Source organism: Anser cygnoides, chromosome 9, assembly GCF_040182565.1.
Source record: "Anser cygnoides isolate HZ-2024a breed goose chromosome 9, Taihu_goose_T2T_genome, whole genome shotgun sequence".
Classification (NCBI taxonomy): Eukaryota; Metazoa; Chordata; class Aves; order Anseriformes; family Anatidae; genus Anser; species Anser cygnoides.
In genome coordinates this window covers 2,759,452-2,786,258 of record NC_089881.1, presented here as the reverse complement: position 1 = coordinate 2,786,258, position 26,807 = coordinate 2,759,452, and the positions used below count along the sequence as shown (strand labels likewise).

General features: G+C 39.4%; 2 protein-coding genes across 3 annotated transcripts in view; one reads left to right on the top strand and one right to left on the bottom strand.

Annotated features, from left to right (window-relative positions):
- Positions 1 to 26,786, top strand: ATP1B3 (ATPase Na+/K+ transporting subunit beta 3). Of its 2 annotated transcripts, XM_048063012.2 has the most exons (8): positions 1 to 325; positions 7,764 to 7,892; positions 12,558 to 12,665; positions 13,784 to 13,971; positions 14,719 to 14,769; positions 15,337 to 15,363; positions 21,046 to 21,132; positions 24,457 to 26,786. In XM_048063012.2, the coding sequence occupies exons 1-8, from the start codon at positions 217 to 219 to the stop codon at positions 24,625 to 24,627; spliced, it is 870 nt and encodes a 289-aa protein (XP_047918969.1). In that variant the 5' UTR covers positions 1 to 216; the 3' UTR covers positions 24,628 to 26,786. The 2 variants fall into 2 exon arrangements, with proteins under 2 accessions (XP_047918969.1, XP_047918970.1); XM_048063013.2 differs by lacking the exon at positions 15,337 to 15,363 and having other exon boundaries at positions 4 to 325.
- The window catches only part of TFDP2 (transcription factor Dp-2), an 85,446-nt gene continuing 65,204 nt past the window's right edge, over positions 6,566 to 26,807 (bottom strand). Inside the window, exon 12 of the mRNA XM_067002201.1 lies at positions 6,566 to 7,646. Coding sequence (XP_066858302.1) covers positions 7,423 to 7,646 — 224 coding nt within the window. The 3' untranslated portion in view covers positions 6,566 to 7,422. The remainder of the gene's footprint in view (positions 7,647 to 26,807) is intronic.

The following is a 26,807-nucleotide window of genomic DNA, read 5'->3' as shown; positions in this document are numbered from 1 at the left end:
GGCGCGGCGGCGGGGAGGGCGCGGCGCTGCGGGCCTGCCCCTGCTGCCTGCCCCCGCTGCCTGCCCCCGCGGCCGCTCTCCCGCCGGGCGCCGCGGCGACGGTTACTTAGCGGCTGGCAGCCGGCGGCCGCTCCCTTCTCCCTGTCTCCTTCCTCGCTGCCGCTCTCTCCGCCCGGGGAGCGCTCACACCGAGCGAGCCCGCGACGCGGCCCCGCCATGACCAAGGAGGCAAAGAAGCCGTTCCGGCAGAGCGTGGCCGAGTGGCGGCAGTTCGTCTACAACCCGGACAGCGGCGAGTTCCTGGGGCGCACGGCCAAGAGCTGGGGTGAGCAGGGGGCGACGCGACCGGTCCCTAACGGGGGATGGTGCCGGGGGATGCCGGGGCGCCCCCGCTGACTCAGCTCCCGCTGCCGCAGCAGGCAGATGCCGCCGGCCTCGCCCCGCCTGGCCGCACCGGGGGGCCGGGGGGGTCGTAGGGGACCGGGGTGGCCGCAGGTGAGGCCCCCGGCCCGGTCCCCCCGCTGCCGGTCGCCCACCGGGGCGGCCGCGCCCGTCGGGCCGAGCGAGCGGCGCCTTTGTGCGGCCGGGCGCGGGGCGAGGAGCCGAGCGGCCGGCCCCGAGGGCCTGCGGCATGTGCTTGGCGCTTCATTTCCTCCCGGTTAGGGCTCCTGAGGTCTCTCGGTCCCTTACACAAGATGAAGGCTCCGCAGCCGGCCCGCCGGAGGCAGCGCTTGTTGCCCCCTCTCAGGTAGCCTTCCGTCTGAGCTGCAAAGCCTGCTGTCATCATCGCGTCCCTTCCAGTAAAAGTATTTGGGTTTCCTCAGTATGTTTTCTCACGTTAGACGCTCGTGTAAACGCTTAGTATAAGGATGTTTCTTCAGCCCTCGCGGGCCGTATTTACTGACTTCAGAAAACACTGCGTCGCCTCCCAGGACTTGGATGTTGTCGGGATGCTTTGTAGCTGTGCTTATAAAACCAACAAGAGGCTCGGCATGGCGTGGAGGAGCAGGCCAACGCATCCTTGGCCCAGACACAACCTTAATGAATACTAATGTTGAAACGGCGAGGAGGAGCCTTCGGCTGGCTGCGCATGGGGCGTGCAGCCTCTGCGGAGCCAGTGGCTCCGTCTATCAGGAGAGGGCCCTAGCTCTGACAGGAGTTCTCCTCCATTCAGATGGAAATAAGAGCTCGCGAGCGGCTCTGCCAGTTGAATAGCAAAGGAGAGGAAATTTCCACTATGCTGTCGTCTAGTGATCTCTCTGCGCAGGCAGGTTTCCTGAAGTGCGTGGGTTGGATGAATGGGTGTATGGTTTGCAGAAGTCTGTTTGTGTCGTGAATCTGACAGGCACAAAGGCTGTGGGCACATCAGAAATAGCTTGTGACTCAAAAAAAAAAAAAAAAAAAAGGGTACTGAAACAACCTTCTCTGTTCAAACCTATCTGAGAGGATAAATCACAGTGTTACTAGCTCGTGCTAGTCCAAGGCCAAGAGATAACACTTGAAATTGATAGGACTAACTTAGTGGGTAATTGAGCTGCTATGTTGTTTTACAGCCAGCTCACTTGATAAAAGATGTTTTTCCACATCGAGAAAGTATATACAGACCTAGATGGCAGTTTGGATGATCTTGCTTAATTAGCTTTCTTAAGTGGTTTAGGTGGTTGACACGGGGTTTGTGATATACCTTTTCCTGAGGTATACATTGAGAGGTGACTGCCCAACAACGCTATAAATTGTTAGCGTATGTTTTTTTTGTCAATATTTATTTGTCCTGGCATTTTGCAAGTAACGCCTTGTGCTTATCTAATTTATTTATTTGCATATATTAAATAAATAATAATTTTTGTCTGTTTTGGGGATTTTAGTACTTGATATCCCAGTCTCAAAAGCATCCACAAAGATGAAAGTAGCAGGTTTTTTGTTTTGTTTTTAATTGCAGAGCACTCGTTGAGTGACTCTGCTACAGGAGAACGTGCAGGTTTGGTCTCACTTCTGCTCTCAGATCACTGATGTGAGCTTAGAGCAGGCTCACTGACTGTTGTTCCTTTGCTCTTGCTGAGCTCCCCTGTGAAAAGCAGGGAGGCAGGAGAAGTGAGCTCTGGCTGCCTGTCTGCTGGGCTGTGGCGTCTCCAGGGACAGCGTGGTAAGAATTCGGTTGGCTCTGATTCTTCCTTGTGCGTTTCTTTTGTCTCAAGACAGCTTCCTCCCAGAAATGAGACAGTAACAGTAGAAAAATTGTTAAATAGCTGTTTGCAGTACGTGTATGTATTGCCCTGGTCTGAGGCAGTCCTGGAGGTTTATCAAAATCGTGACTGAAAGGCAGTGCTTCTCTGTGCATCGGAGTGCCTTGGCATTGGCGTACTTGGCCTTATTTGCCATTTCTACACCAGGATTTTTAAAAAAATTTAGCACAAGCAGATTCTGTTTCGCTCTCTGCTCTTTTGTCACATTACAAAAGTGTGTTGCCCTTAGAGTTTTGTGAAGAGTTGCCTTTTACAGGTTGGTAAACAGGCTGCACTAAGTCTCCTCCTGTTGTAAGAAATAGAGGATTTGTGCTTTTTGCAGGCTTGAGGGCTAATTCAGTTTGAATCTTCCACAAACTGGTATCCAAATGTCATAGTTTTCTGGTTGTTTTAACTCTGTCATTAAATTGGATGGAATAATACAAGCACAATGAAATGCTGGAAATAGACTATGGATGGCTGAAGTCTGTTCCCAGCTGCACACAGAGAGGGAGGATCAGTCCCGGGGCTGTGCACAGGCTGTCATCAGGCAGGGCAGAGAAAGGAGAACTTGGAGCACTGCCATGTGGGTCCTTCCTGTAAGTAAAAGGAAGATTAGCATCTTGTTCTACATGTAATGGCAAGGTGCTGTGCCTGCCTGCAGTTACAGCAGGAGCACGGGGTGAGATCATTGCTGCAGGCAGGCAGTACTTTGTTTGTGGTCACGCTGGGGGTTATGCCAAGCCTGTTGAAGCCTTTCTGTAAAGCTGGCCATCTCGAGGCGTTCAAGATAGGGATGATATTCTCTTGGACTACATATAAATTCTGGCCTACTGAATAGTCTTGAGTGCTTAGTGGTATCCTTCAGTGCACAAATATGTGCTTGAAATGAAAAAACAACAAAGCAAAACAAAATAAAAACAACAAAAGCCAGAAGATCTAGATTTGCTTCTGGTTAGTTTTCACTGTGTTCTTGCTGGGGCATACAGTGCTGTCAAAGTTTTAACTGCTTTTCTGACTTGGTTCTTCTCTGTTCATTATAGTGTTTGAGCAGGGTTTTGGTGTGATTTAGCTTCCTTCACAGGTAGCATAGTGTTAAATGTACTGGGATCACTGTCTACCATTGCAGTAGAAACACTTGCACACCCAAGCTGTGAATCTTACAGAGACAGTTCTATTTTTTGTGTCATGGCAGATGGACAGAACACTTAAAAATTCCTGCGCAGCCAGGAGTATGACCGCAGTCAAAATCTTGCTAAAGTTTTCCATGGTATTGTACATCTTAATAAATAAATATTTGAGAAATCAGTAGACCGTTTTATTTTCCATGACACAGATAGCTCTGAGGAAGGAAAGCTTCCTTTTTACCGTTGCAGGTATCAGTAAGCTCTGGTGGTACATTGGGGATGTGTGTTTTAAATGCTTGATGATTGCACTTAAGCACTTACTTTGTGATTCTCTGCAAGTGTTTCACTTGGCAATTTTTATTGTCTCCTGGAGATGTTATATCTAGATCCCTGGTTTATTGTGAAATAAACTGTAACAAAGGACCAAGGGTTTATTTCTTCTTGAAGTCTTCTTTCCGTCTTTCTTCCTCTCCTTCCCCCTGCCCCTCCCCAAACTGGGAAGACAGTAATTCTGAAGTGATTAGGCAATAAGGATGAGACATGATTAGTGCTTGTCTAATCTGTACAGATACATAGGTATAAAGTGAGGAAATCCATCTGCTGGTGGACCAAAAGGCCTTCTGAATGTTGCTCGCATTGGTGGTAGTCCCTAATAACACTGCTTACCTTTTATAATTCCCCTAGTTGAAGTTACTGAAGAACGATCACGCAGGTGATAAGATCAATGCAGCATGTAATCCATAAAACCATAAAGACTATGTTTTTCTTTGTTTTGGAGACTGTTGAATAGTTGCTTCAAGGCCTGTTGTGAGTGTGTTTACATGGATGCATGCATATATCTACCTATGTGTGACATTTAGGTAGAGCTGCCAGTCTGGTTTATGCCAGACTGACAAGCTGTTTGTTGTTTTTGCCATGTAAAGAGTGGAAAACTCATATTTGTCATGGCCAGATATTTGATATCTTGACTCTTTACCAGAGTTAGATACTCTAATTTTCACTGTGGAGAAGTGCTCTGATTCTTGCAGATGACTCCAGCTAACGATGGCACCAATGTGTTGGCTCAGAAATACGAGTTTTCCAGATTTAACTGTTGCTTACCAGCATTGTTAGAATATGAAAGGTTCTTTGATACTGCAATGTCCTGCAACAAGAAAAAAACACACACACAAAAAAAACCACTAGGTATTACAGGTAAATTGCATCGCAGGATTTGGTTTTGATAGTTTTCTCTGTGTGTTCGTGTTAAATAGTGAGAGCCTGCAGGTTGTGCATGGTAACTCCACACCGGAATGAATGGCAGGTTAGATGTGGTGCCTGCATTTCCCTTGGGTTGAACATGGAGAAGTCTTTTCCACTGTTACTTGGGCGGATCTCGTTCTCTGACAAGAAATCCAGCATTGTGTGGAGTTATTTTGGCTGAGCTCCTTGACAAGTTATGGCTCATTCCTTGTGATTAGCTTAGGATAATTAATACTAATAGGCTCACAAAGTGCAGCTTAGTTTGGTGCCATTGGAAGTTGCAGGGCTCTTTTTTTTTTTTCCCGTCCTCCCCTTTTTAATGTGGCAAAGGTAGCATAAGTGGGGCAGTTTATTCTAACGCACGGTGTTCTGCAGTGCGGTTACAAGTTATATTAAAATACAGGTTAAAAGCAGTATTTCTTGGGGGTGCATGCATCTGCTTTGCTGTGCTGGGAGAGGCTGGTGGAGAGCAGAGGTCTTTCTGGCCTTGTCACTGCTGCCCCCCCGCTGGCACGAGGACACGGTAAGGGGCTGTGCACAGACATCGGGGCCCTCTTGTGCCTTCCCCAGTGCTGCTGTTCCTGCTGTGGGCACAAGAGCCCATCAGTAATAAACACGTGTGTGGGGGGGGTGTCCTTTTTTAATGGCTTGATGAAAGTGTATGCCAGAACTGATTAATGCATAGGGAACAAAATGGGAGTTAGCCAAAGTGTTGGGTGTTTTGTTTCCTTGTTTTGTGATACCCAGAATACATGGAATATTTATGAGGAGATCACTGCTCTGTTTTGGATCCAGTTACAACAACTGTAAGCTTACAGGTAAAGCAAATTACTGGTGCAACTGCAAATCCAGGTGCAACTTTAGTAATGGCTTTTGTTGATTAGGATTTCTACTGCCTTCCTGATATGCTCTTTTCAGCTTGTAAATAGCCCTAGAAATAGCTTGCAATAGATGTCTAGCTGCCTTGTTCGTTACAGAACAGGGCTGGTTTTGTGTTGTCTCAGGTACTTTACTTCATAACTTGAAATTGCCGTGTGATGTATTACATATCAGTAGTTCCCAAATGCATCTTAAATGGCTGCTCGCTTTCAGAGTACTGCAGATTAGTAAACAACTTTCTCGACGGGTGAAGTTGAAAACTAAAACCAAAATCTGGTAATGTTCAGTTGGTTGCTGCAGGGGACTTTTGTCATGGTAACAATAATTTGGGAACCACCTCATTATTTTAATATACAGATTTTTTTTCAGAAGTAGTGCAGGTACTTGCATCTGCAGTAGTCGTGGATTACTGGTGGCCGTAGTGCACAAGAGAACATGTCAGTGCAAAATGCAAGCATAGTTCCTGGGACAGGAGCCAGAGCTGAGGCAGCCTTCTGTCATCTCCCAGTGGAGATGGTGCATCACTGGGGTGCAGTCATTTTTGCTTTTGCTTTTTTTCCCTTTTCTATGGAAAATAGAAGAGTACTGCACTTGAGTCTCTCTTATAGTCGGGTGTCATTGATAGAGTGATGGGTACTGATTTTGATGCGTTATCTCTTGGACTTCCTGATAGCCGCCTTATTGACAGAATATTTTGTAAAAAAGTGAATTTGCATCATTGTTCAGTTATGTTTTCAGGTTAGAAAGGTTCTGAAGATGCTTTTCTGTAGTTGGCTCTCTGTGCGAGCATCTAAATTCCTCCATACCAGTATAATGCCCATTCTTTTTGACAAGATGTATGTGTCCATGAGTCTCAAGTGATGAGTCTTAAAACAGAATGGCATGCTCTTCTTTAGCTTAGTATTGTATACTCAATTAAACAATTTGTGTAGAATCTTATATGTCATTCACCAGGTCTTCTATCCAAACAGTATACATGCTTCATCTTCAGTCAGGAACTATCTCCAGATAAACCTACATTTTGAAAGGTAATCTAAGTGAACTTATTGGTACATATTTTTAAAAGGTCTGAAAAGAAAATCAAGGAAGTGTAGCAAGCACTATGTTATAAATTTTCAATTTTAATGAGATATGCTAACATATATAAGTCCATCAGGATCAAAAAACAAGCAATGCGAGAATATTTAATACGTTTGTTTGAAAACTTTGTTACTAAAACAATTGAGCTGTGCTAAATTTAAAAAGGTTAAGTGAGAGCTGCGCATCATATCTCAGAAAAAGGACCGAGTTCTCTGGAAATCTCTTCAGCTAAGTCTGTTACGTTGTCTTTTCACTAAACAACTTGTATCCAGAGTCCATGTCTGTGTATGCATAATGAAAAATGGGGAAGAAAAAAAAAAGAACACAGAAATAAATTGAAATAAAACAAGAGCAAAGCACTTAATCACAGTAAGTTTTCTAGCAGTTTTCCTGAGTAGTGTTCTCACCTAGCAGTTTGTTTCAGCTAACTGATGGAGAGGTATGGTCATGTAATAAGCTGTTCGCTTGAGGCCATGTGCTCAGGTTTTGGGGAGCTCTTTGAGTTGTCAAGTTGGAGCTAGTAGCACCTGTGTACCTGGAGAATCCCAGGAACCTTACTGGATCCTGGAGGTAGATCTGTACAGAGGGTGGATGTGCTGGGCCAAGACTTGGAAAGCCTGAGCAGAAGGCTTGGTGTGTTCTCAAATGCCTGCAGCCGGAAGCATTTCCACATGGAGGGTCTCCTGGAGCAGGAAGAATGCGCGAATGAGTGCCATGTTGTGTGGGGCGCTCTCAGGTCCTCAGCATGCTGTTACACCACCAGTGCACCTCTGCAATGTGTTCTTGATCCAGCATAACAGTTTCATCTTCGCACTCAGTTCTTTCATCTTCCCGACAACCCCTTCCTTTCCAGATGCAAAACTGTAGCTCCCTTAAACAAACGGAGCTGGAATGGCTTGCTTAGTCGTCTTTGCTACCTTTCCAGTACAGCCCAGAGTGGTTTCTAATACTTCTGTCTTAAGGATACCAAAATGCCAGACTTTACCCTGTAAATTTTGAGAGCCGGAAAGTATGAAGAGAACTTTTCTGTGTTGTGCAATACATGTATATGCTGGGGCATGCTGATTTATAGCTACCGTTGGGAGTGGCAAGGGTCCTGGAGGGAGAAGAAACAACAAATTGAGCATTTTATTGCTCTTATCTTTTTTGAAAATCAAAACAGGAAATTGGAATTAGCTGAAACAAAAATAATAATTTTAGCTTTTCTTTACAGGTTTGATCTTACTATTCTACCTGGTATTTTATGGCTTCCTAGCAGCGCTCTTCACATTCACAATGTGGGTTATGCTTCAGACACTGAGCAGTGACATTCCAAAGTACCGTGACCGGATTTCTAGTCCAGGTAACACTGTGTTTATTTTATCATAAACCCATTTCTGGTTTAACAGCTAAGTTTTACTTGCAAGTTTGTTTTTAAGTTGCAGCTGTCTATGAAAAACTGTGATTATTATTCAGTCACAAATTTCAATGGAAAATCTTGAGGCAAGTATGAGGCAAGTTATATATAGCATACGTTCAGTCAGCAGCTCTTTGTGCATATGTGCTAACTTTTGCTGATTTTTATTCTCTAAATTCTCTTTAGTCGATTTTGTCATATGTTTAGACTGCAATTTTCCCTTTGCATCCATACAAAATTCTGTTGTAAAAGTGGAGTTATCATTTGACCAAACTGCTTTAGAGATGCTTTAGATCAATTCTTTTGGATCAGATGGAAAGCCACCTGTGAGTAGTGTTTGGTACTTGGAAGAAAGTACAGGAGGGGGCTGTGTTATGGGGATAATCTGCTCAGGAGCTTGTAAGGACTACGATGGGAAGGCATTTCCAGAGTTTTAGTTTTAGTATTAGATAGTTTTCAACTAGCGTGGAATGCCTGTAGGTTCCAGAGGTTGTTGACATATTACATAGGGATCCACGGAGAAGGAAGGGTGTGATTTTACAATGAAGTTAAATCTATATAATATGTAGCTGCCACTAGAAGTGGTGTCTTGCTACCTCTTTCTTTGTGTACATGCTCGTCTAGTCCCACAGCTGGCTGGTTCAATGAGCTAAATGTGATGGAAAAATAACTCTGCACAAATAAAAATGTTTAATGAGGTCACTGTCTTTATACTTCTTATTAAGATCAGTTTAAATATATCACAGAAAAAAATATATCATTCTAAGCTCTATTCTGGTGTATCTGTATACTAGGAGAAAAAAATAAAAGGGTTTGCACTGTAAAAGGTTTAAAAGCTGCTTCTGCATACTTTACACTGAAGAGATTAGTCTTTTCTAGATACTGTTTCTGGAGAATGTATAAGTATTTGTTTTCTACATGTAATTTAAATAATTGGGCCACCTGAAAATTTAATGAGATCTCTCAAATCTTACAAAAACTTGGCTTAGGGATCAAACATGTAAAAAACAACAACAAAAACTAAATGGCTATGCAATATTAATTTGGGGCCCCCAGCACAAGAAAGCTGTGGGCCTGTTAGAGTGAGTCCAGGGGAGGGCTACAAAGATGATCAGAGCCTGGAGCACCTCTCCTGTGAAGAAAGGCTGAGAGAGCTGGGGTTCTCTCAGGGTCCAGCCTGGAGAAGAGAAGGCTCCGGGGAGACCTCATTGCGGCCTTTCAATACTTAAAGGGGTTTCTTAAAAAGATTGAGAAGGACAGGGAGATAATGCTAGGAGAAGGGGGAATGGTCTTAAACTAAAAGAGGATAGATTTAGACGAGACATTAGGAAGAAATTCTTCGTTGTAAGGGCAGTGAGGCCCTGGCACAGGCTGCCCAGAGAAGCTGTGGATGCCCCATCCCTGGAGGTGTTCAAGGGTGGATGGGGCCTTGGCCAACCTGATCTAGTGGGTGGTGTCCCTGCCCATGGCAGGGGGTTGGAGTTAGATGATCTTTAAGGTCCCTTCCAACCCGAGCCATTCTATGGTTGATATTTTGGTGAAAGTTAGATTATGTCTTTAGAATACTTTTTCGTTTTTTGAACTCCAGACACACAAAATTAACCACCATCTTGCAGCTGCATTAGTACTGAAGATGAAACGTAAATCTGTTTGTGAGGAAGTTGCAGCTGGGCCCCTGTGACAAATCTCTCTGGATTCTGAACAGATTTTGTTTTGATGTGGTGTTCAGGCCATCTCTAACAGGTGCCCTTGGACCATAAAGGATTCTTGAGGATCTGTACAGCCTTTTCAAGCTAATAATATGCTAAATTCTGAAAGAAAAACAAACAAAAAAAAAAGATGATCTGCTTAGTTTAAATAATAATAATAATTAATGAGAAAAAGGTGACTTACATGACCGTTTCTTCTTCTGTGGTAGTCTGAACGTTGGTAGTGAATAGAGCTGTGGGTAGCTATGGCTTAATACTGAACTTAGTGAAAGTTTCTCTCTTGAGTTTGGGTTATTGAGTTTCCTTTGTTTAGAAATGTCATAAAGGATGTTAGTGTAAAATAGTGTGTCTTCCACAACTAGTTGTTTTTTTTCTTAGGTGCTTCTAAAACATTTCTGAATTTATTTTTATTAACGATAACTTTATGTATGAGTAATTAAATACAATAAAATTGCTTATCTCTGTTTTAATGTTAAGCTTAACTGTATCATTTTTCACTTGCAGTGAAACATGTCGTGTTCCTGGCTGTAAAACTTTAATTTATTAAAAAAAAAAAATCACACAAAACCTGGATGGCGTAGGTTAAAGGTTTTACTCTTGTATTAAACATATTTGGAAATCTCCCAGATTGATTTATTTTATAATTGGTATTTGGCTTGCAATGGGCACTGGAATACAATAATATCAATCAAATGCAGATGATTTTAAGGCTTTTCTTTTTTTTAAAATCTCTTGGAATTGTAGGACAATGTAATCTCTGTTACAATCCTAGATATAATCCTATGTTGAGGCTGCTAATTCTGTTCCCCTAGAAGGCCCCATACCCTGCATCTCTCATGGTCTGTGCTTCAATCCTTCTTCAAATAGCTTTTTCTGCAGCCTTTCCATCATAGTCTCTAGGCAGATTGTGATGCACTGGAAATGGAGCAGTCCCTTCCTCTTAGGATATTTTTGAAGTTCCCCTGAAGCAATGAGTCTCTTCAAATTATTGTTTTTTTCATTGATGACTAGTTTAGTAACTTTGTCATTCACTTTAAAAAACAGCATGGAAGTCTTTTGTTTACAGTATAAGTATATAGATAATAACAATCTCTTCTCCCCCCCAAACTCCTGAAGTGACTTTTCAGCCCTGTTGCTAGTTACCTTGTATTTTTTTGAATCCCAGTTCAGTGTGGAGGTCAGAAAATGACTAAAGGTGCAAAGTAATTTGCAGTCAAATATGGTATTTGTAATTTTACATGGAATGTCAGTCACAGAGGTGTTTAGTTGTGGCTTTCCAGGATGGAAATTCTCCTAATGGAGAATTTTTTTTGAAATCCTTAAAAAAAAAAAAAAAAGATTAAAATTATACATAATTTTGGAATCTAAACTATGTTTGTGTATGATAAATTTATAGTACGTGCCTTTCTTATTTCTCAAGGTATTTATAGTAATTTCTGCCTTCACATGAGAAGTTTGGATACTTCTGTAGGTAAATGTCAATAGACCTGGGCTGCTTAATGGCACTTTCTATATGCTTTCCGAAAGCATACTGATTGATTAACTGTGGTAAAGTATTAAGAATCCTTCATTAGGACAACTTCAACTTTCTCTTTCTACTGCAGTCTTGTCTTCTGATATGTTTATTTTGTATAAAGAAGGCCTGATTTTATTTATCTATCTATTTTTGGTGGAACTGTAGTCTTAAATCTCAGCAATAATTGAAGAGACCGATGCATGGTCACTGAACTCTTAGTTACAACTGCGGTTACTGGTCTGCTCTAATTGGATTGAGCAGCAGTTACCTTAAAGTGCTGTAAGCAGAGCAGTCATGCACCCTCCTTTGAACCTCGGGCAGTGTGGTTTGCTGCCGAGGCCGCGGTGGGTGACAGCAGTATTTGGTGTCCCTGTCAGCGACAGCTCCCTTGGTGCTGGCTTATGTGTGTCAGGAGAGCACGTGCCTGTGTGACCTCCCTCCCACATTGCCAAACTGTCCCTGAGATGTAGCTGAACAATTTCTTGCCCCTCTCTTGGGAAGAAGGGCAACTATGTTCTGTCAGGAGCCCCAGCTCCATGTCAGTGTCTGCCTTTTTCACCCTCCAACGCGAAGCCGGGTTTCAGGATGCTGCAGTCATTCCTCCCGCTAGGCCTGGCACCTCTCTGCAGTTCGTTCCTGCTCTGGCAGCAACGGGAGGTGTGTGAGGGCAGCAGGCAGGGAACTAGTAGTGCTGCTGTCCCTGAGGCTGTGGCGTCCCATGTCCGTCAGGGACCTCGTAGCTACCAGGGCCTGGCTGTGGCATGCCCCTGCCCGGTGCTTTAATCCTGTGTTCTCCTTGAGGCCAACTACCTCTAATTTCTCTGAGGAGAAGGAGGGAAGGAACAACCAACTAACTTTGTCTTGTTTGGGAAAACTTACAAGCCATCTTTATGCATTATAAAGCTTCTTAAAAATACTTTGTTTCTTGTGGGTGTCTATGAGGTGAATAAAGTCTTAGCTTCATTCTGTGTTGCCTAGAGCTTTGACGCATAAGCTTAACTGAAGGTTTTCTGGGTGGTTTTTAAATTTTATTTTTATTTTTTTTAGTCTAATCTGCTGAATATTCAAAATGTGAAGTGAATCAATAAAATTGATTGAAGGTGATTTAAGTTTCTGATTTTGTTATTTCTAATCATTGGGTTTGGTTTATGAATTGTAGTTATATGCAGGATTGAATTTAAGTCTTAATTCACATAGAGTGATGTTGATTTTTGATAACTGACTTAAAACACAAACTGCTTTCTGGTTCTGTGGCATATGGGGGTAACATTGATGTTTCTTTAAAGATAGGTGTTTTTCAGTTTATGGATATGATTTTTGAGTAGGTTAGAGTGGTTTAAGGATGAGAAGTTGTTCAGTTCTTTACTTGCACTTTTTCTTTTTAAGGGCTTATGATTTCACCAAAGCCAGACACTGCACTGGAATTCTACTTTAACAAGAGTGATGCCAATTCATATGCACAATACATTTCTACACTTAAAAAATTTCTTGAAAGTAAGTAAGTTACTGACAGCTACCCTAGTAGTTCAGGCATCTTGCTGTTGGGTACATTACTTTCCTTTTTAACTTGAAGTTAGTTAGTTGAAGCTTAGTTAGTTGAAGTTAGTTAGTTGAAGCTAAGTTGAACTTAGTTGAAGCTAAAGAAAATTGACACACTTTCAGGCTTACTCTAGACAAGTATGTTATTGAAGTATATACTTTACAGAAAAATATCATTACCTACGTTTGACAGGGAAACTGAGCCCCTCAGAAATTGTAAGTCAGAATTGAGGAGGTTCTGCAGAATTGCACCTTTTTGCATCAGTTGCTTTGTTAGCTACACAAGGTATGGGCTTTTCTTTCAGAGCTCTGGGGAGGTGAGAGGGGGGTAGGAAGAATGCTACGTTAAATGATGACCTGCCTCTCCTGCAGTTCAATGGGTTTTGGACTCACTATGAGGTTGAACATTTATTACCTTTTTCCCATTTTATTTTATGTATGCTTAGCTATGAGAGGCGGATGGGGGGTGCACAAGACAGAATGCATTAAGTGGTGAATAGGTGAGCATTTGTGACAAAGTGATCTATGTACTTGTGAAGCAGAAGTGAGAATAACTTGGGATGTAACTATAACATCAGTTATACTACCCAATGTAAATGTAGAGGTAGTTTAATATTAGCCATTAAAATACTTGAAGTTCCTTATAAACTGCTTGTTTTAAAACAAAGTACCGAAGGAAAACTGGCCTAGTTTCCAGGTTAAAAAAAAAAAAGTTTATATTTTAATACATTATTAGTTTAGAATGATGTACAGAAAATAATAATGATTCTAGAAGGAGGATTTTACTTCTTTTATAATATTCTCTGTATTCTTTCATTTGGCCACAATGCCACTTACTGGGGTTAGACTCGATCTCTGGAGGTCCCTTCTAATGCCTATGATTCTGTGATTCTTGATAAGACTTGAAAAAGTGTTTAAGATAGAAATAAGAGGCATAGTACTTTGAAAATAATCCTGTAAGAAAACTCCTAGAAAAGTGATAACTATAAATTAGAGGTTTATATAGGCTTTCTGCATTTTTACCTATTTGTATGCTTTGTATTGTTGATTTAAAAACTATTTTTCTTTCATAGCGTATGATGATTCAAAGCAATCCGAAAATATAAACTGTACACCAGGAAAGGTTTTTGATCAGAATGATGTTGCTGATAAAAAGGCATGTCGATTTAATCTCTCCGAGCTTGGACAATGCTCTGGAAAGGAAGATAAGACCTTTGGCTATTCTAAAGGAACTCCCTGTGTGCTTGTGAAAATGAATAGAGTAAGTGCTTGCTTTTTTTTTTTAAAAAAAAAAAAAAAAATTTAGTATACGCATTTCCAACTAACACTGTATGAAATATCACTACTGAAAAGGACTGAAATACATGTTCAGTTTGCTTCTCAGGATATTCACATCTTCGGAATAGTGTAATTAACTGAAATGTCTACCAATACATGTGTTTCAGAGAGTAAAATGAAGTGGGGTTTTTGAGCATTCTAATATTTACAAGTATTGGCTTTGATCACTTGCATCAAGATACCTGAAAACCCTATTTAAAGAATAAAATGCACTTTGGTTTTGCTTACTGTTCTATGTAACAGATTGTATAACATTCTGCAGGTCAAGTGTGTTTTACTTTGTGCCTGCATTCCAGAAATGTAATTAGAATGTCATGGGTTCTGTTAACTCCTAAACTATGCAAAGTGATGAAAATTTTACTGAATGAATAACTGACTTTCCAGTGATGTTGTATGTTTCTTGAACTGCTGATTGGTTTGTCATTAATATTACATGCTTAATGTAAAGTAAGAAAATAATCCTTGGTATGGCCACTATCTAGTTGAGCTTTAACTTAACAATACTTTACATCTTGGTTCTAGTCTAAAATTGTGCTTCAGAAAATTAATACTAGACAGATTTGCTCCCTGTATCAACTCTGTCATAGTAAGTGGGAGAAAGTTTGAATTTGATATGCAGAATTGGAGAGGGGAAGAAGGTCTGTAAATATTTTAACTTTCTTTCCTTTAGATAATTGGATTAAAGCCTGAAGGAGAACCATATATACAGTGTACATCTAAGGTCAGTTCTGAATGTAAGAAATAAACGTGTAGTTAATTTTCCTTGTGATTAAGATGAAAAGTGAATGTAAATGCTGTCAGAACATTTATTTCTATCTCTTCTGTTAGACTTCGTACTTCATTTTTTTTATTGTTCTCATCTTACTGTATGTCTAGTCTAAATGTATTTAATTTCTTTAGTATAGTTAGTCTTTTATTCTTCCATTTTTAGATGTATTTGAGCTACCTCACTTCCTATACCATTGAGAAAATGCATAGGCATAACTTGTAGTCATGCTTATTTATTTTTTATTTAGTGTGAGTTATGTTTTGTTTTTCCCATTTCATAACCTATATTTTTATTTTTTCTCCATGCTGCAAGTGCACCTTAGACAATTTTATAAATGATGGGTAAGACAAAATGTGGAAGCTGATGTTGTTACTGTTCAAGTAAAAGTTGTCTCCAAATCAAATACAAGCAACTTGTAGTAACAGCTAATCTATAAGTATTTATTGTGCACCAAATGCTTACACAGAATGTTTTAAGGTAATTATTATAATTGCTCTGTTTTCTACATATTTCTCCTAGACTGCTTGGGGAGCAGTGAAAGCCGTGGTAAGTTAGTAGGTTCAGCAAGGGATAGTCATGGCTCCTAGATTGAGTCGATTGATAAAAACATAGGTGGGGGAATTTCAGTAATTAATGGGACAAATACCGCAAGTTTTTCTGCCTTCATTCTAGATATCTGTGGTAGGCATAAATTTTAATACTTGATTTCTGACAAGTCCTTGGAAGCTTTGATCTCTCCATGGTAGTCTGTTGCAAGCAAAGTTGATTCCTTCTCTTATTTGAGACTCATTTTTTGTGTCCATTCTTAAAACATGTTCTGTTGGAGGAATTTGTTTCCGTAGAAGAAAGAAACACTTTTTCTGCTTCTACTATTCCCCTTCTCCAGTTTATCATTTTTTGTAATTTAATATCCCAAACTGGACACAAGGTTTCTTGTAGCTGAGGCAGATAAGGACAGAATTTTACCCTCCCTGTCATCACACTGGAAGTAGTTACGTCTCTCAAGGTGAATTTACTGTTTGTAATGCTACTACTACATTAAGCACCATTAACAACTGTCATTTTCACCTTTTGTCTTTGTTTGATTTTTAGAGAACAACTTCTGACTACTTATGCCTCTTACTTATTGAAACTCTTTGTTTAAACTTGAAGGATTACACTGTTCTTTACGTTGGCTCACATGGCCTTCTTTCCAGTTTTGTTTTTATTTCTTTGACTCTATTGGAAAAAGAGTACCATGTAACGGTCTCTTCTGTAGTGGACAAGGTGACTGCTTGCATCTCTTCTGGGACTTGGTGATGTAAGGATGGGAATTGTGGTCCTCTTCTCTGCACATTGGAGAGGTGGAGAAGGGTAGCCTATTGCTTTGCATTTTGCTGATGAATTTATAATCACACTGCAACTGCCACAGAATCTGAATGCCCCCTAAATACTGGCTCATAACAGAAACTGAAGTGCAGAGGCTGTTTGGCCTTCTCTGTTGGTTTTCTTATTCAGGGTGTTTACTTAGTCTTTAAATATCTGCTGTGTTGCAGCATTTTTTTTCCTTCTCTTCTACTGTCAGCAAATGTGGATTAAAAAAGTTTGGGGTGTATTACAAAGCTAAGTCCAGGTGATGCTCGTTTCTGAAAATAAGCCTCTTGCTGGCTATAATAGCTCATAGAATATATGAAAATGTGCAGTTTGTAGCATAAACGCAAATTAACCGGTAGTTATAAGTTTTGCATCAGAATTTTTTTAATATCTGAGTGACAAAGATGGAATTTACTTAAAAGGTGATTCTGTTGAGCAGAGTGGATATCCTACTATCATGTTCTCTTCATTATAGGGCAAACCTTTTTTTTTTTTAACCTCTGGATCAGCTGTTGATTATTTTTTCTTTCCACTTCACCACCGTTTTAAAATATTTATTATTATTTGATTTTTGCACATATTGGGAGCAATCTGAAGAATTGTCTGCCTTGATTTTTATACAGGCTGACTTTTAAATAAATCTAAAAATTAACTGTAAGGACAAGTCTCTCAAATACTAGAAGAGGTAAACAGCCTTCTGACCACACATCCTGCCTGTCTTCGGTACCTGAAACATTTGAGTTTTTCATTTTGAAATTGATACCATAAAAAAAGAAAAACATTTTCTTCAAGCATTCTTCTGTGAGGTGACCCTTCTTTCTTCTTACTGTGTCTTCTCCTTGAGATTTGTTTAAAAAGAGGAACCTCAGGTAGATTTGTGACATCACAGTTGTCATGTTTCATAGGTGGGGATGCTCCCCACACCTCCATGCCCCCCCGCCCCTTGCTGTCATCACTATGATTTCTATAGGTAAGGGCAGTTAGTGTTTGCAGTATCAAACACTGCTTACAGCTCATTCTTGCTCCTGCACCCTGGAGGAACTGACCTGCTGTAGACTTAAGGATCCTCCACAAAGAGAAACATGCTAAGAAAGGATTGTGCTGTCAAGAAGTTTGAAGATCAGTGGTTTGGATCTTTAGTTTTAGGCTGCAGGTATGCGATTTCACGTGTGTTGGGAGATCTTGCTGCAAAGAATTAACAGTCTGTCATGTTAGAACTACACATACTGGATGAAAATTGAGAGATGGGCCTGTGCAAAGCTTATGAGGTTCAACATAGCCAACTGCTAAGTCTTCCACCTGGGCCGGGGCAATCCCAAGCACAAATACAGACTGAGCAGAGAATGGATCAAGAGCAGCCCTGAGGAGGACCTGGGGGTGGTGGTTGACGAGAAGCTCGACACGAGCCGGCAACGTGCGCTTGCAGCCCAGCAAGCTGCCCATACCCTGGGCTGCACCAAAAGCAGTGCAGGCAGCAGGGCAGGGGACGGGATTGTCCCTCTCTCTCGTGAGACACCCCCCTGGAGCCCTGCACCCAGCTCTGGGCCCCAGCACGAGGACATGGAGCTGTTGGAGCGAGTCCAGGGGAGCGCTGCAAGGATGCTCAGAAGCTGCAGCCCCTCTGCTATGGAGGCGGGCTGAGGGAGTTGGGGTTGTTCAGCCTGGAGAAGAGAAGGCTGCAGGGGAGACCTTACAGCGGCCTGCCAGTACTTAAAGGGGGCTACAGGAAAGCTGGGGAGGGACTATTTGTCAGGGAGTGCAGTGATTACAACAAGGAGTAATGGCTTTAAACTAGAAGAGAGTAGGATTAGATTAGGCATTAGGAAGAAATTCTTTACTCTGAGGGTGATGAGGCCCTGGTCTCAGGCTGCCCAGAGCAGCTGTGGATGCCCCATCCCTGGCAGTGCCCAAGGCCTGGATGGGATTTGAGCAGCCTGGGCTGGTGGGAGGTGTCCCTGCCCACGGCAGGGGGGTTGGATTTAGATAATCTTTATGGTCCCTTCCCACCCAAACCGTTCTATGATTCTATGAACATCAGTAGGTTTGTACTTTTTTTTAATGGCAGAGAAGATAAATAGTATTAATTCCAAGCTATATGGATTTTTGTTGTTTAGAGATCATCTTGACTTTGTATTAGGCATCTCTTTCTAATTTACAAGAATGAAAAATACCTTCCTTGCTATTGTCAACATACTTGGCCTTGGATTTACCTTTTTTTTTCTGAAAGAAATCTCAGATGTTGTATAAGGTTCTGCTAACCTGGATATTGCTGTTTTATCTTGTTTCAGTAAATTTTGCTTTAAACTGCATCATGAGTCTAAATGGCTACTGCAGTTATACCATTACTCCTTCTTAGATGATAAGTCATTCTTACACAAGTTCTTTCCATGTGCCTTTTTACAATATTTTAGCATCTGAAAAATTATTTTAAGACAGTCCTAATAAAAACTCTTGTAGGTGAGGTAGAAATCTACCTTTATGTGTCCAACTAAGTGGTCTGACTTGTAGATTTGCTGACTGCCTGCAACTTTGTGGAAATTTTCAATGGTAAGCAGAAAAAGTGACACTAATGCATTGGTTCTTGAAGCTTTTCAACTGATGCAGCTAGCTATATTTTTAAAACTTTGTGTAGGGATATTAGTTAGGATTAATTATTATTAATTAAACAAAATCCACAGCGTTTGCATGAGACAGGCAGTTGCATGTCCAAGAACCTCTGCTATTTTATTTTGATAGCTTAATGCATATGTTTATGACTGCATGCATGCGTTGTGTTTAGCTGCTAGAGAAAACCCCACTCCTATTTATCTTTCTTACATCATTCTGAATTCAAATTTTGTAAGCATTATTTTGGAAATATATTTGAATGAGTATATCAGCTGCATGAGCTGTAATGAAAATAGAGACTAATGGTGTAATGAAACATTTCTTCTTAGTAATTAAATTTGCGAACTCAAGGTCTAAAATATTTAATGAACATATACTGAGGAACTGCAATAATTTAGATTTCAAAGAAACAAGAATCTGGCCATACCCTAAACTCATCTGGTATGGTATGTTCTTTTGGTGGAGGAGGAGGTATTTCTGGGCTGTGGTTTATTCCATGTTTCATGATCTTTCTTTACCTTCCCCTTTGCTAAGGTTTTTTACTGCAGTTGTATTCTGCACCATGTAGTATATATTTTTTAAAATTGCAGCTATTGTATATTGTAATATAGGAAAAAAAAACAATGAAAGTTACTAATGCACTTTGAAATTGTCATTTACACTGAAAAAGTAATGATGTTCTGAGAAATATTTGGCCTTGGTGCAGAAATGGAGGTAAGCTGCATAAATACAGTGCATACTATTCAGAAAGGATGTAATCTACAGGCATTTTAAAAATCATGTAATAAATAGGTTGGATATTAGAAAAATTTCTTTACTGGAAGTGTTGTGCCACACTGAAACAGCCTGCCCAGGGAAGTGCTTGAGTCACCATCATGAAGAAGAACATGTAGATGTAGAACATACTAACATGGTATAGTGGTGGACTTGTCAGTACTAGGTTAAAGGTTGGACGAGATGATCTTAGAGGTCTTTTCCAACCTGAATGATTCTGTGATTCCATCATTTTAGCATTGCCCTTTATTATGGCAGTATGTCTAGCTGTTACAGAAAGTTACATGAGATTCGTGTATTTCCTTGCTGCGTGAACTTGAAATAGTTTGCTATGCAGGAGATGCAGTCCTAAAGAATAGTGTGTATACCATAGAATCAGTCAGGTTGGAAAAGACCTCTAAGGTCATCTAGTCCAACCTTTAACTGAATACTGAAGTCCACCAGTAAACCATGCTACTAAGTTCCAAATCTACACGTTTCTTGAAGACCCCTGGGGTGGTCACTCAGCCACTTCCCTGGGCAGCCTATTCCAGTGCTGCAAAACCCTTTCAGTGAAGAAGTTTCTCCTAATATCCAACCTAAACCTCCCCAGCACAACTTGAGGCCATTTCCCCTCGTCCTATCACCAAAGATAACAGACACATGGAGATCTGTCTGTCATTATGTTGACAGCATGTGTCAGGGACAGCACAGTTGAATATGAAAGACACAAAAAGACTGTGTATCTTACAGACTGGGTGACTCCTTAGTCAGAAATTATGCAGCATCTTTATAGGTAGCTGCTTCTTGCTGCTAGATTTGGTATTGTAGGGAAAAGTCTAGTGATAAGACATGCATGTATGTAGTAATTCCTTCTGAGTGCTGATGACACACAAACTGTGGTAACGTCATAATTTTAAAGCTTGGTTTCTGTTTAGTTGGCCTGTATTTCAAAGGTAGCTGAGCAAGTTAGGAATGGTACACTATTGATAGAGTTCCTTGTGAAGGGTTGGGGTTGTACTGTTCCAAATTTGAATCTTGAAAACCTGGCTTTAAACAGAAATTCATCTCATCCTAAACATAGGTACGCTGTTGCTTCACCAAAATGTACAAGCTTGCTTGTGGATACATGGGATTTTAGCTTATATATGTGGGTGTTTTGTTTTGTTTTGTTTTGTTTTTTTCCTGCTGCTGTTATATTAATTTCAGTGAATATACACCCCTCCTCCTTTCTTTGACTGGTAAGGGAAACTTGAATATGAGCTATCTTGACTTGATTACTAATTTAAATGTTACTATTAATAAGCTTTACTGCAGCAGATGTGTGCAGCATGTAGCTGTTTGCCTAAAATTCAGCTATTTTGGAACTTACCTTAATACCTTGGAGCTTTTTTTTTTTTTTTTTTGTCCTCCCCCTTAGGGATCATGCACTTTATCATTGGATTATAATTCCAATTTTGTACTTTTATCCAAGTAGACATTAACTTTTAATTTTGTTGTTATCTCCAATCATAGGAACAAGACATGGTTGAGATAAATTATTTTCCTCCAGGAGGCTCGATTGACTTAATGTACTTTCCATACTATGGGAAAAGCTTGCATGTGAGTATGTCTTAATGATGGTCTTCTTACTAAACAGATTGATTGTGAAGTTTGAATGTTTTAATGAGCTACTCATAAGGAATATTACATCTGCACAGATTTTATAGCGCTTGATGAGACTAGAGAGTTGCTTTAGCGGATGTAAGGAAGTAAAGCAGGCACTGTCCTAATGAAGAAAAGGCTGTATACTAGTAGCATGTATGGCATCTGCTGGTTTTTGGTCACTGATATATTCTGGAATCTTTCTGACTGCAGGGGAAGGCAGAAAAACTAAAGTAGTTCTTTTGAGCCCAATACAATTCTGAACAGTTGATCTTAGGGGCTTATGTACAGGATATTAGATTTATAATTCAGCATGGTACTGTTGCTTATACATCTTTGTGGCTCTGCAGTCATGTTTTCTCTTCACTCTGTTTTATGAAGAAGCACTTCAAGGTTGCTGATAACATTTTTTTATCTTAAATATTTTTTTTGTCTTTGCTTGTCCCCCTTGCCCTCTTTGTATTCTGATATTTATCTACTTGAACAGTGAAGTTTTCAAAGTAAAATAACTACTTTATGGACACAGAATATGTATAGTTAAGACTCCAGTTTTTTTTCAAATTTAAATTTAGCTATTTTCTTTCCTTGAATCTGCTTGTGATAACTACTTACAGAAAATCTGTACTTTCTGTGAGATAAAAAATCGTATTGCCTCTTATTGACCAAGTTATTTACTCATGGTTGATAAACATGTTCACTGTTCACCACTGAAGATAAAAAGTACTTTTTAAATGTAAATCTTTTAGGCCCGTAGGACACCACAGTAGCTGTTTGATATTTTCACAAAGGTTTTGGTACTAAGCTATTCACTTATTATTTTTCCAGTGTACGCTACACTTATTTGCGGCAGTTGACACAAATTTTTTTTTCTTCACTTTTCTTAATGAGGAAGGAGTTTTTTTTTCAACATCTGCTTTCATGTAATTTATGTGTAGTTCTGTCTTCTGTTTTGTTGCCAGAATTCTTTAACTAGTAAAGCATCCATTTTCTTAGACATAAAAGATTATAGAGGGACTGTCAAACTCTGCTTACGATAGGCAGAGTCGGTATGTACTCTATTGCCTTTTTAGAATGACAGAATAGGATAAGTGCATTGCTTCTCTAAGAAAAGCAAAATATAGCATGAGTAGACCTTAACAGACCTTGATAGACCTTGTCAGAAGATAGTTTATACCAAAGATGGGGGAAGAAAGAACTTTCCTCATACAATTCCTATCTTACTGCTATACTGATGAAAAGGTAAGATTATGAAAGGAGAGCAACTAAGTCAGACAGAACTGAGTGCTGTTCCTTACTTGACTTAGGTGATTAAGAAAACATATATTTTTTTAATTAACTATTTTCTTTTGGAGTCTTTGGGTCAATGTTCTTTGGTGTTCACTATGATGTGGGATAGGTTAGTTTGAGGATTACTTGCTTATATAAGATGCAAGTATATTGTGAAAAAGAAGGCAGCAAGAATAGTTGAGAAAAGTTGAGTATTTGACCAGGCCTCAAGAGACTGGATTGATTTCTTGCCTATACCGCAAAATGTATATATTATATCTATGTGAAACTGTTGAATTATTTCATTCCGTAAAAGAGTTAAGAGGATACAACTAATCTTGCTGCTGTTGAGCTAAGGTAGTAGCAATAAAAGTACTAAGTTTTTTTAAGCACATAGTTTTATGGTCCAGAATGGTTATTTCCCTGTACTGCTCAGCACAATGAACCCAACTGCCTGACCTTAGAGAATGCACGTTTTTGCAGATAATCTGTAGTGCTTAGTGAGGATACTGATTCTCATCGCCCGCCCCCAGTCATTTCTTTTTGAGTAAAAGGTCATTCTGGCATCATGTCTTCAAAACACCATAGAAATTTGTGTACCTATTTGAAAAATCTGAGATGTGAAAACATCTCTGAGCCAACTCAAGGATTTTATTTCTGATTTTTAGAAAACTTAGTTACTACTTTTAATGTGGGTGGTATAACCACTTAAAACATGAGAATTTTGAGGATGACTTGCCTAGTTCTGTTTCCTCCTCCCAGTTTGAAGTTTATAGGGGAACAGGAAATGTTCTGATCGAGTAAAATCACCCTCCACCTAGGCAAAGTAGTTAAGTCAATGTATTTCTAACTAGTCCTTCATTTTAAAGATCTTTGCACATATGCTTCCATGCCACCATTCCTTGTAAATGAGAATTTGACTATTCTATATTGCCTTCTTTATTAGAGAGGTAGATACAATAGCTGGAAAGTAACAGAGATGTATTAAAAGAGTCTCTTTAAGTTAATGAAAAATTTAATCCAAGGTTTTGTTCAATTAAAATTTAAGGCTTGCACTTGTATGATATGCAGTGTCTTATTTAGTCCAGTAGCTTCTACGAATTTTATTGTTCAGAATTACCCATGTTTGCTGGCCACCAGGAGAATAAGTACATATTTTTACTTAATTGGCAGTCACTACTGTTGACCTGAAAATGATAAATAAATTGTGGAAATGCTTGACTGTAATATAGGCATGAAATGCTGCTCTGAAAGTATATAATAAATTCTTATTTTAATTGATAGTCACGTTATGAGAAAATTCAAGTTGTCCTAATTGAATTGGACTTGAGAAATCATACTATCTTGACAAAAAATATAATGGTGTTCTGTCTTATATTTTAGTTGTTATTATAGGGAATGGAGTGAAGAATTGTAATTGTTCCACCAAATATGACTGACCGGGATACTGTCAAAATACTTAAGGAGAGGTTTCTGTCAAAAGCTATCAAACAGATAACACATTTTACAATACGTTATTGTTGAACAAATAAATGGGATAGGGTGGAAGGGAAGCTAGCTTACTAATAGTTGTTAAAACATGCTGTTGGAAAAAAAAACACTTTAAGATGTGTTAAAAATTTGTTCTATAAGAAATTGAGAAAAAAAATGACAAAAGAGGGAATTGGTAGGAAGGCAGAATGTAGTTTCAGAGGATGTTTCAAGTAGAGGTTTCTAGAAAATCGAACCCAGTGTAATAAAAGGGTAAAGTAACGTACCACTTGAAGATACTGTCCGTGACTCAAATTAGGTTGAATGTATTGGTTATGAAATAGTTTGAAGAATGTATACCTGATTATCTAACTTGGAAAAAACAGTCTTATCTCAGTCAGACTGAGCTTTGAAAGGTTGGGTTCTTAATTAGCTTTTTTTCTGAACTGTTTTGATGGATTAAATGTTAATTGTTCATGCTAATTGTTATATTCACATCATTTACTCCAGTATCTCAAATATTTTCCCCATCTTTCTGTTTACTAGGCTCACTATTTACAGCCTCTAGTGGCTGTTCAACTAGCAATTAACTCCAACAGTACCAATGAAGAAATAGCAATTGAGTGTAAGATCCTGGGCTCACCTAATTTAAAAAATGAAGATGATCGTGACAAGTTTCTGGGACGAATTGCCTTCAAAGTTCAGATGACTGAATAGCAGGAGTAAAAAGTTCTCCACAAAGTAAACGTTGTGTTGTCTGTTTTGTATCAGCTGGACATGCCATTCTAGGATATGAGACCACCTTGGAGAATGTTAAGGTGGCTTATGGCATTCAGGGTAGCATAACAATATGCTTCCAAATCATATGTTTAAAATCCCTCAAAATGCCTATCATGCTTCTGCCTGCCCCATTGGAACAGTGTACAGACTATAGTTATGTCATAGGGACCTGTAAATAGCTGTTTTCAAACACTTAATAATGGTGACCTTTGTCCTGTTCTAAAATGTGGTTTTATCTCCCAAGTGAGTGTCTCAAGCTTAATGTGCTGTGCTATGTAAATATTGTATTGATTTAACACTGGTTTAACTGTCATATCTCAATGCTGACACAGTTACAGGGATAAATAATAAATGGTACCTGATCGACACGGTGATTTTTTTTTGAAAGAGTAAACACCTCCACGTAAACTGCGTGTATGGGAGCTGGTGGGTGGATGGATGGATGCCTGAGTGGAGATGCCTTAAATTGTAGATTGGATGGCATGGGAAAATTACAGTGGATTTTAAGAGTTGATACGGATTTCAGAAAGTAAGTGCTCAACTAGTACTTTCTTGTGCTTGTCACTGTGCAGGTATTGTGTACATGTAATACTTGGTATAGAGTTTGGTATTCTAGTTGAGGAATTGAATCTTTCTTCGTGTTGTTAAATTGCTTGCGATATGTGGAGCACAAATAAAATCTATACAATATTTTAAAACTTTCTAGTTCAGAAATATCAATATAAAACAATTAAGATTCGTTTAGAGTCCTGGTAACAGTTGTACAACAGAGCTGCTTGAAAGAAACAGCCTCACTATTGTGGGAATAGACTTTCATTTTTCCAATTAAAAATAAAAATTGAAGAACCTCTTTTGGGGAGAGGGGATTGTCTTGATTAAACATTCCTGTTTAATTTATATACCCTGTTTCATTGCATCATTTTAACATACTTCATGTTTTCTTGTGCTCTTTCATCTTGTATTTTCTGTTTATTTCCTCATCAGCCATTTAAAAAATGGGTGTCACAACTGCTTTATAGAAATTGGCTATTGATTTGGAGTGTGGATTACTTGCAATTTGATTTAAAATTTTTTATTAATCCACTTGCTAAAATGACTACAAATAACCAAGCTTATTTATGACTGCTCCTCACGTCAAACCGAGTTGACCCATTATACTGGGTTATAGCTTCTGTAGTCTTGCTGACATGGGATTTATAATGCTGTTCCCCAGGGTTTTTGTTTCTGTTTTCTTGAGCACGTGGTCCACATCCAGTGTGTTATTCTCAGTATTAAAGGCTACAGTAAATTAAAGACTATAATTTGTGCAAATACTGGTTTGTTCTGTTAGTAATATCATGGCCTAAATTTGTTACTTAACATGCTTTTATGCCTAATTCCTAGAGTGTCTCTGTACTTTATTTAAACAAATTAAGTGAATGGTTACTAAAATTCAAGATCCAGTCTTAAAACCCTGCTTTGAAAATGTTTGAGGCCAGTGTAAACCACATCAGTGCAAAAATTTTTAAGTACCTGTACAAGCTTACACTGGTGAATGTTTGGGAGAAGCTAATCTTAATTGGACTTTAACAGTGTTGAACCTCATTAAAATAGATTTATAGTGACTGATATCATTTAGCATGCTTTTTTGTTGTTGTCTACAAAAGAAAAATTGATGTTCCTCACAATATGCAATGGATACTTATGTAATGATAGCATGCATCAATATTGAGTAAGAGTATTCTTTCAAAATATTCCATTACTAATGTTTTAAATCATGCAGTTTTAGAGCTGGGATACCTGGGTTCTTGAAGATATCGCTGATTGGTTCTCTGTATATTAATACTGCCTGAAAGTATTTTAAGAGTCCTGACAGAACTTAAAGTGTAGAGGTTACATCTGAAAAAGAGAAATACTCTTCATGTTTAAAAAAAAAATAAATCACATTTGTGTTCACTTAGAAATGGTAAGAATTTTTAGAGAAATGCTCAGTTTTCAAATGAGTTGATTGTTGCAACAATTTCTTTCTACTTCTTTATATAGACAAAGCATGAGATGGCAATTCTTCACCAGCACTTTTCAGACAGGTAGAACTCAATAAAATCCTGTTCTCCCTAGATTTTGTAGAAGTGTGGTTT